The sequence below is a fragment of the Trachurus trachurus genome, assembly GCF_905171665.1.
Source record: "Trachurus trachurus genome assembly, chromosome: 8".
In the NCBI taxonomy this organism is placed as follows: Eukaryota; Metazoa; Chordata; class Actinopteri; order Carangiformes; family Carangidae; genus Trachurus; species Trachurus trachurus.
The window spans coordinates 21,874,655-21,884,924 of NC_139905.1; the positions used below are offsets into that span (position 1 = coordinate 21,874,655).

General features: G+C 42.2%; 1 protein-coding gene across 1 annotated transcript; it reads right to left on the reverse strand.

The window, feature by feature from the left end:
* Window positions 1-365: 365 nt before the first annotated feature.
* On the reverse strand, window positions 366-9,105 carry hapstr1a (HUWE1 associated protein modifying stress responses a). Its single transcript, XM_083977923.1, has 5 exons — window positions 8,718-9,105; window positions 7,480-7,560; window positions 6,407-6,474; window positions 5,950-6,160; window positions 366-4,175 (listed from the first exon to the last, which is right to left on the reverse strand). Exons 1-5 carry the CDS (start codon window positions 8,911-8,913, stop codon window positions 3,859-3,861), a joined length of 873 nt encoding a protein of 290 aa, XP_083834049.1. The 5' UTR covers window positions 8,914-9,105; the 3' UTR covers window positions 366-3,858.
* Between the last annotated feature and the right edge of the window lie 1,165 nt (window positions 9,106-10,270).

Consider the following 10,270-nt stretch of genomic DNA (forward strand, 5'->3'; position numbering starts at 1 on the left):
TCTCGTGTGAAATTTTTATTTTTAGTCTCTAGTCCCTCAAACAAAAAACTAAGTCATGCACACTTAAACTGAAAATGATTTGCATGTCATGAATATTATACGTTTGATCCATGAGTGAAACCTGTGGTGCAAGTTTAGTTTTCAAAAACAAATTCTCTGCAAACAGAGCAAAGGAAAAATAAGCGTATTTTCCTCTGAAAATGTTTTTGTCCATTTACTTTGCAAGCTGTCACCTGATCTCTCCAGAAAATGGGACTTGCCCCACTTCATTTTAAAAAGTTGAAGCTATCAGACCCATGTGTTGATATTCAATATTATGGATGCAATTTTAAGAAAACCCAAATCAAACAAAAAACAAATGCTCGTAACATTTTCCTTTTTTAATGAAACATAGTCCATCCAATTGCAACTCAATGATTTTATTTCTTTTACAATGTGAACCACATATATCATACCAACAATTAAATGTTAAGTATATAGATTAGCCATTTATTACTTTTTAAACAAATAAGTATCAAGAAACAGCTAATAATAGTGTTGGCTCCAGAGACACGTGGCATGAGTCAGCCTATTGAAACAATGTGGATGAAGGCCTGTGACTGGCTCAGAGGAAGAAAAGAAAAACAAAGTGCCCCCTCTATAATAACCAGGCTAAACGGTGGGGGTCAAAGCTGCAGGTGGAACAGTGGGCCTGGAAAAGAAAGCGCCACCCTGCGTGTAGCCAACTCTTCGCTCGAGCCTCGTATGATAGTCTGGGTTTTAGTTTTACGTTTCCCCGTCAGCAGACGCCTCTCACCTTCCCTTTAAACTGACATGTTGTCATGCAACAGAAACACTGGGAGGTTAGAACTACTAACTTGTGGCTGAACGCGCGATTTGGTTTCAGTCAGCGATGCTACCGATGCCAATGTGGAGTGTCAGACACACAACGGTGAGAAAAGTGTCCAGAAAGAAAACTGAAATATTCAAAATGCATTCCTCTGGTTGAAATGAAGAGTGTGTGGCAGTCAGGTCAGTCCTCAGGATCCACTCCTTATCCGCTCCTCTAGTCAGCACCACTGTATTCTGCCATGAGGACTCTGCAGGGCCGAGTCCCAGACACGACAACTCAATGGACTCTAAATATGACTTTTAGGGCGATGACTCCTTATCAAGAAACACAGATCCTTCCTATGTTACATTATTCTCTAGACCTGTGACAGCTGAAACTACCCAAAGTTTACATGACAACTTTTATTTTTTATTTAAAGGATACTTTTTTTTTTTTTTTTTTAAACCAAGATCCAAAACAGCCTCAACATGGATAGCTAGTCGACTTTCCTTCAAAGTAATCGGAGCCAGATTTCACTTTCCCAATATGGAGTCTACATTTTCAGTCTTGTTCTGCTATGTAACTTCTATACGCAGAGCGCATTGTGACAGAATCAGCAAATCTCAGCCTGGTTCTTTTCTTTCATCGACCAGCCAGCCAGCATGTATGAAGATAAAGTCCAACTTATATGCAAAAAAAAAAAAAAAAAAAGAAAGAAAGAAATCTGTGACCAAAATGTAACAGAAGTTAAAAACTGGCATGCTTAATACAACTAAAGAAAACCTACGTTCCAGGTTATAAAGGTGAAGGGGAGTGAACAGGTCGACAAAAGCGAGGAAAAAGAGAAGAAAACATTGACATCGCACAAGTCAGCTACAGCGGGTATCTACAGGCAGAGAGTTGAGTTTCAAATCCCAGTCAGCTCACTTCCTGTATCGCTACTACAGCAGGGCATCAGGGGAAATAATCTGATTTAATAACTAGACAACATTTTATTAAATAAATTCACACCTTGTTAGCTTTCTATGCTAAAGGAAAGCATATTCCAACAACTGAGTGTAATATGTTCACAAACAAGTTTAGAAGCGACTGCAATTATCTTCATTTATACCCTAAAACCTGACAAAAGTTGGTACGGTACCAGTTCATAATATATTTGACAAATTTGCTAAATTAATATACCCACATTTCTGACTTGACGTGATCTCAGTGTCTCCTTCTCTACTTCTGTACAGAAGGATGGAAGGCAACAACCATTTCATTTCAAGAGTGAAACACGCCTCAAGTTGCATCATCCTGTACCAAGTTTAAAAAAAAAAAAAGAAGAAAAAACCCATTCAGGTCTTCTTAATGCACGCACCCCTTATACAAAAAGACAGTTTTGCCAACATCAATCCAACACTGTAGCCTTATCATCGTTACGTGTGTGCGTGTGCTCTGGTTGGCCTGTAGATAAACGCTACCTTTGCGAGAACATTTGTGTGATTTATACTTTCTTTACAGCACCAATTATCGCCCAATAAGTTAAATTATTTGTTAGACAGGAGAGGACTCTGACTCTCTGAACACAAGTTGAGTCCGCACACACGCTTGACGGCTCCACGTCTCGATCGAACCCTTCTGAAGAGTCGTCGGAACTAGAGGTGTGTGTGTGTGCGCGGTTGGCTCCTTTTCTATCAAGTGTTAACCATTTTCTAAGCACCAACGGGTAAGTAATGTGTTGACCGACCACACGCGGGTCTGTTTGGGGCTGGACAAGGCTACAACTGGGATACAATGGAAGAGCCGATTTGTTTGCATGAGTCGGAAGTGAAAGCTAAGTGCAAAAATCCTTATTGCAACTCATCAGAATAAATCACACGATCACATAAAAACAGCAGCTGCTTTTGTAATAAGTATAGGGTAAGGGTGGGGGGGGGGTGGGGGGAGACGGCGTCACAGTCAGCAAATGGGCTGTCTGAGACGCTGTATACAACAAAGTAAATATTTTTCCTTTCCATCATCCTGAACCAAAACAAAAAAAAAAAAGTGGAGAAAACGCTAAATTAACTTGGCTATCACTGCCGCAAACAGTGGCAACAAACAAAAAAAATGTTTAACACTGGTGGTTTAAAAAAAACAAACAAAAAAAAAGGTGGCTGGCTGAATAATTGAGCCACTGCTGAAGCAGAGTAGTTAGCAGAGAATAAAAGGTTCAATGTCCAAACATCAATAGCCTGCTATTGGTAGTCAACGCGCCGTCGTTTGTAGTAACCAGAGAAATGTGAAAGTGGTCACGGGCGGCAGGTGAGGCAGGATGATACCACAGATGTGACTCCTATTGGGCGACGGAGCTCCACCACTGACAGACAGGCATGGTTAACTAAGAGCTGCGATGAGAAAAAAAAGTAACAGAAACAACAGGTGGGTTTGCTTTGACGCAAGAGTTGAGTCTCTGACAGAGCTGGGTCCAACGTTTTGGCGGGCAACTCGATTTCACTGAGTGAGACGATTTTGATCATGGCCCTCACTTCCTTATTAAGGTGGTGGGTGAGGATGAGTGAGGTTAAGGGAGGGAAGGGCACAAATGTGTCAAGGATCAAGTGGCTTTTTTTTTTTTTATACTTGTAAAGCAGCACAGTGCGTTTTCAACCCCTTTAGAGAACTGTCTGCATCCCAGAACAAGTTGGTTCCTTCGTTGTCTCCTTTCCGGTGGGGCGGCGGCAGTGGCGGCGGCCCGTGTCTGAGGAGCGCGTGATGTCGTCCGGACCTCCCAGTCTCGCACGCTCGCTCACACACTCGCACAGAGTGTTCTGATTGCAGAGCAGGGATTTGTAGTAATAGTGTCAGGAAAGGAGACAAGGAAAAGAATTAATCCAACATCTGATTAGACTGAACTAAGAACCCTCGGTCACTGTTTTCATTTTCAGCCCGGGTTCTTTCGCGCAGCCAGGCATCCGAGACGTCTGTCTGTCCCCCATAAGCCCATCCATCCCCCCCTTTTTCCTAGCCTCGGCTTTGAAGGCTTTCCCCCACCCCCTAATACACACACGCGGGCAGACAGCAGATCAGATCATCCTGTTGCGTTTGTGCGTGGGTGAGTCTGTGATGACATCACTACACTGGGTGGAGTTTCGTTTCCTGGTTGCTCCCCCTCCGGCGGAGGCAGAGCCTGTAGAGTCCAGATGCAGTGCCATCTCCTCTGAGATGAAAGTGTTCAGGTCGACGTCTTGGAGGCCGTTACGCCTGCTGCGGCACACTGGCCCCGAGCCAGAAGAACCACCTCCACCGGCGCCGCCTCCGTTACTGCTGCTCCCGCTCACATGTGTGGGAGAACCTGGAGCACCGGAGCGCACACTGATACTTGCCATGGCTCCACTTAGACCTGGAGGAGAGGAAAACACAAAGAGCATTAGTGGATGGAGGAAAAAAACAACAACGGATAAGCAAGCTTGATAAGAAGCTGAATAAAAATTTTAAAAAGTCATTAATTTGCTGCTATACAACCATATACCTCCATCACTTAATGCCTTTTTAATGAGGTCAGTTGCCCAGCACCCGTTTAAAAAAGTTGAAGTTCACACAGTGTCCTGTCAAGTGTTTACACGTAGGCTCCACATTCTGCATTTACAGGGTTGATGCATGTACATGTCTTGTTTTAGGAATTACAGCTGTACAAGCACATCATTAATGCATCAACACACTACAAACATGTTTGTAACTGTCAGTATAATCACATGGTGCGTTTCCATCTTTCCAGAGAGAACATCTATAAAATCAACGATCAAAGCTTCCAACTTTTAACTCGGACGATATTTACGGACGTAAACGGTTTGCTACTTCTCGTTTTCCCTCTCAGAGGTAGAACGGGGGCTCTCATAATGTGACTAGGTAACCAACTCACAGCAAGTAAACAGCTCCTTGACAAGACAAGAGTCTTTGTTGAAGTCACTTACTGCTCAGGCTGTTTTTCATTTTGGATTTCAGACAGAACAAGGGTCACAAGGTCCGACAAATTCTGCAGAATGCCATTGTTAGGATGTTTGTCTCAAAACAGCATCTGAAGCAGCCATCTCACAAACACACAGGTCACCACTTAGTGCCAGAACTTGGGCTGAATAAAAATGACTCCTGCGGTAATAAGACACATATGGTTGTAATGTCTGTGTGACCCAACATGGGAGGTGACAGGTGCAACGTCTAACCACAGTGGTAAACCAGTAAAGAAGCCGTTTCTATCCTGCGTCTGTCAGAATGAAAGAGCCGTCTGCTTGTGGTCAAGTGCAGCGGCTTCCTCATTTTTAAACCAACGTTTGTTACGCCGTAACCACAGTGATGAGGTAATGAAAACAGCTTTTTTGGTTAAGTGTGAAAATTAAAACAAAGTTGAGTGTTTTCCCATTGAACAAAAATCTGATTTTGACTGCGCACAAGAGTCATGTACAGAAATATGAGACATACAGTTTAAATAATAATTAAATTAACATATAAGAATTGTTTTGTTGGCCCTGAAACGCATACACAAGTAGCTCTGGGTAAATGCAAAAGATATGTGATAACTGAGAAAGGAGACATACTGAAACCTCATGACACAGACTGAACTTGTGTATCTGAAACCTAAACCGCCAAATGCCTAACATCACTCACCCTAACCTCAGCGACACCCTAAAATGGCCCCTTCAAAATGTGAGGGACTTTAGATAAAGTAATGAATAGTCATTGGGACCAGACAGCAAACCAGAGATGTACGACAGAGATACCGATCCACTGTAATGGAACTGAATTACAAATAGAAATAGATGCATTTCCATTTAAAAAAAACTACTGAGCTTTCCTTTAAGTGACATGTTTGCCCACACAAACAAACAACACACAGGAGGGGCTTACAACGTGAGGCCTTCCTTCACCATTGGCCAATGCTTACACACCCAACACATGCTTATCTCTGAGCCACATGTGGCAGAGTGTTATGACTAAAGGACAAGCACACTCACTCTTATACATTCACAAACTCACATATACTTTAGTGTCTAGACATAAAGACCAGCAATAGAAGTTGTTTTCAATCCAACAATGTTGCTACGTCATGTGTTGTAAATCAAGATTTTTAATTAAATGTCAAATATGACCACTGTTAAAGCAAGCTAAGCTTTTCTTACCATGCAATGCTATGGCCTCCCTGAAGGGCTGGAGGTCTGTTTCCACAGATGAGCCTGTCTCAGCTGGTGAGTTAGCCCTGCTGGGGGCCACCATGGTCAGCCGAGGGTTAGCCCTGCTACTCCTGTGTGGTGGAGCTTTGCCGCACAGAAAGCTGATAAGGTCCTCCCTACGGATGGTTCTCCGGCGCTTCTTCACCCAGGCCAACATGTCCTGCGATTCAACGACAGAGCGGTCCATCATTAAACAAGGGTTTTATTTTGTTATTATGTAAAAAAAATAATAATAATAAAAAAAATAAATCCCACTCTTGTGAAAAACTTACACAGTCTGATAATAATGATAATAAATAATAATTAATTTATCAATTACTGTCAAACAAGAATGACAAGGAGATAATCTGTTGAGATACAACATAAGTGATGTGCCTTACAAAGGCAGCAGAGGAACAAGACCCACCTTATTACGGCGTTGGTGGCCAATTTGGATGCCCCGATCAAAGCTTCTCTGATGGGCCTCCACACTCTCTGCATTGGTGGAAGACAACATAAAAATAATCAATCATTTGATATAATTGTGTTTCAACAATTAGGACATGTATATGGAACCTTTAACTGGGACAATGTTGGTTCACAACCAAAAACATTATGAAATCTAAACATTGTGGGATTAATGTATTTTGTAAATTTGTTTTTGTTGTTTTACAATCATGTACACCTGAAAGGTGACAGCCGTTTTTATACCAGCGGTGTACATCGGGTGTCTGCTACTCACCACTCGCATTACTACATACTAATCTAACTTGAAATCTGAAGGTGCACAGGAATCCAGGTTCTTACCATAGTTATAACCAAGTTTCATTTCCCCCCCTCACAACAGACACGTCTTTCACTAACATACAAAAAAACATACAAGTCCTGCAGCAGACTGATCAATATTAGATTAGATTAGATTAGATATCTTTATTGTCATCATACAAAGCATGACGAAATTATTGCCACCCATAAACGGCGCATAAATAGATAAAAACATAAGGTACAAAAATGTACACATTTTAAATAAGACAATAATACACAACACATCAAAAGCACTCTTAGAGTGCACTATCTGGCCTAATCAGCCCGACGTTGGCTCCAAGTGAGCCCTTGTGTTCAATGTGATCCATGAGGACCAGACTCGCTCAGTGACAGGTTCAGAGTTCTGACCGCCCACGGATAGAAGCTGTTCTTTAGCCTGTTTGTTCTGCTCCTCAGGGACCTGAAGCGTCTGCCTGACGGCAGCAGGTTGAACAGGTGCTGACCAGGGTGGGAAGTGAATATGGAGTGATAATGACCAGGATGTTTACCATTTGATGGATGGGCCTGTCAATAGAGGCATGTCTACATTTACAAGTACAGTGATAATGAGTCGTGGTTCATATTGATGAAATGAAGCAAAAACAAACAAACAAAAACTGATGTCGGAGTTGGCAAATCAATAAATCCTTGTAAAGGAGCAGAAGGATGGAGAGCAGATGGATGTGGTTGGTTTACCTTTGTAGAGGTTGGTGACTGCTGTGGCAGCGTTCTGAAATGGCACCCACAATGACAGGCCCTGCTGATGGCATACTCTGTCTGTGGGAGAAAGGAAATATGCTTGGTTTATATGTGTGACATGTGGCCATCAGTTCAAAGCAAACACCTTAGTGATATGAAGACTGGTGGTGACCAAAGGACAGACAAAACATCTGAGAAGAAGCACGGCAGCCTGGTTATGGGGTTGGGGTGAACATAATTTTCATTCGCCATTTTGTCTTGCATCTACAGTTTGCAGGGACAGGATTTTTTTTGCATAAAAATAACTGTAGGCTAACGTTAACGTTAGACGGCGAGCTAGGCAGCAGCTTCAAGCTTGTGTAGCAAGAAAGCACCGACACACCAACTTAACTGCCTCCTCAGCAGTAAAAGTTGCATAGACATGTCAAACATACATGCCAAACATGGATGGGCTCAATAAAGACGAGCTCCGTCAGCTCCGTTTGAACGGGAGTTTATCGTGTCTACGAAACACAGCAAACTGTAGACAAACACCAATATTTCCACATCGAACCAATATTATCCTCGCCATTTTGTGATTATAACGCTAGCTTTGCGTTGCTGAACAAACTGCTCACTCAGCAACAAACCGTGCGTGGAAGAGCAAACGGTCACTTAGGTGCAACAAACTCTTTGAAGAAAATCCTTGTAGGACATTTGAACAGCAAACCGCGTCTGGTTTAACAGACTGCAACGCTGACAGTGTACAAGAGACTGTCATCTGGGAATGTCGCGTAGCTACGATTGTTGTTACCATCGCCATTTTGTAACTAGCCTGGCTAACGTCACGTTAGCTGGTCGCTGCTGTCTAACTTGGTGTCAACAGGGCTGGCTATTGACAAATACATTTCCCGACTGAAGACGCCTTAATTTTGTCCGCCAATCAAAGTTTTGTTGTTTAACGATCGAAACAGGTGTCTAACGTCATATTTCGAGTTCATAACCATTTTTGTCACTATCTAGCATAAGCTAGCTAAATTTAGTATTGCAAAATCAGCTGTAAACGTTACTCAGTATTTGCTAGCGGGTTGGCTAATGAGCTAGTTAGCAGGTTTCTACCAGTAACGTTACTGACGCTGGTGTTGGTTCGGAGTAACGCGGGGTAAATAACCAGGATGCTACCCGACGAGCCAAAGGCTTGGTGGTAATGTAGGTGCCGCTAGTCGGACGGGCGATCAGAAAAGGCTGGTCTGAACCTTTGTATAACTGTGCCACAGCAGTGGCGGAGTTCTGGAAAAGATGCCACAGTTTATCCTGGTCGTTGTCGGCCTCCTCCTCGCTCGGCTCTCTCTGCTCCGCTTCGGCCAAACACTGCCGCTCCCATTTTGAGAACCAGTGCTCGGGTCCGTGTTCCTGTATCTCCGAGTCCCCTTCTTCCTTCTTCTCCTCCATTTAACGCACAAAAACTCGAAGAAATGCGCGTTTAATCCTTACAAAGGTGGATAAATTTACTCTGTATAAAGATTTACGTGACCAAAGTCATTAATACTAATATCGTTTTTACAAATTCGCACTAAGTTACAGTACAATCCTATAGCTTATTGCAGCCATCTGTGAAGATAAGCTTAGCTAACTGTTTTTCCTAGTTGCCGACGTCGGTATATATATACAACGCAGACAACCATGTTATGCGCCTCATCCCGCCCACCACTCCAGATGTCACTGGTAATTGGCTGCATGAGCACTGCAGGGCGGGCTTGAGGACTTTGCTCATCATTCAATTGGGCTGCCGGTATGTCCGTCACACTATTGACACAAAAGAAGCTCATGAAAATGACCCACAACAAAGGTTGCAAGAGAGTTTTCATTTTCCATGAAAACTGAATATAATATAATATAATATAATATAATATAATATAATATAATATAATATGTGTTTAGTGTTATTGTCTTCTTTGACACAGAAGATATATGTAGGTCCACGTACACAAATACAAACAAACATACAGTAAATAATATTTCATATCGGTATTCGTCAGTTTTTTTTATGTAATATGATAAATAGTAATTTCAACTATTACATAAATGAAATTAAACAGAAGTGAGGCAGTCAGTCATTATACTGTAATAAGTCCAACGCCTTGTTTGGTTCTAGTACTTGTTTTGTCCACCGGGTGGTGCCATCTGAACGCTTGTCTGTGTCAGCCACGGGCGGTCTGGTTTTCAGCACTGCAGATATGAACCAGCTAATGCTGGTAACATAATGGGCACTGCCTTGATAAAGACACATTTCATGGCTGGAAGCCCCTTGTCCCACATTGCTATCCTAATTGTTAGTCGCTAAAAGGTCCCACTGCGAAATATATGAAAATGGTTGCATGCATGCTATTTTTGTTTGATAGATTCAGCAATTTTTGATGTACCTCATCATCTGGTACCTATTTTGCGAATTCAGTTTTTCTCTTTTTCTGTGTAAATTACCCGCACCTTCATATGATACAATAACAGCAATCGAGGTTCTCTTGGATAAACACGGGCAGGTCCCCAGAAACTTTTGAGTAAACACAGGCTAAGTCACAGCACATTGTGTCACACTAAAATTAAATAGAATTGGCTAATATGAATAAGACGTAGTACATCAATGAGCAAGTAGTAGCAAGCACTCGAGGAGTACATCAGGGTTAACAACTACCCTATTGATGTCACGTAGCCCATGGCAGATGATGGAAAGTATTGAAATGTAATGTAAAAAAAGAGCATAGAAAAAAATCAATTGATGTTTGACTTGCTGAGTTAATGTACGACCCTC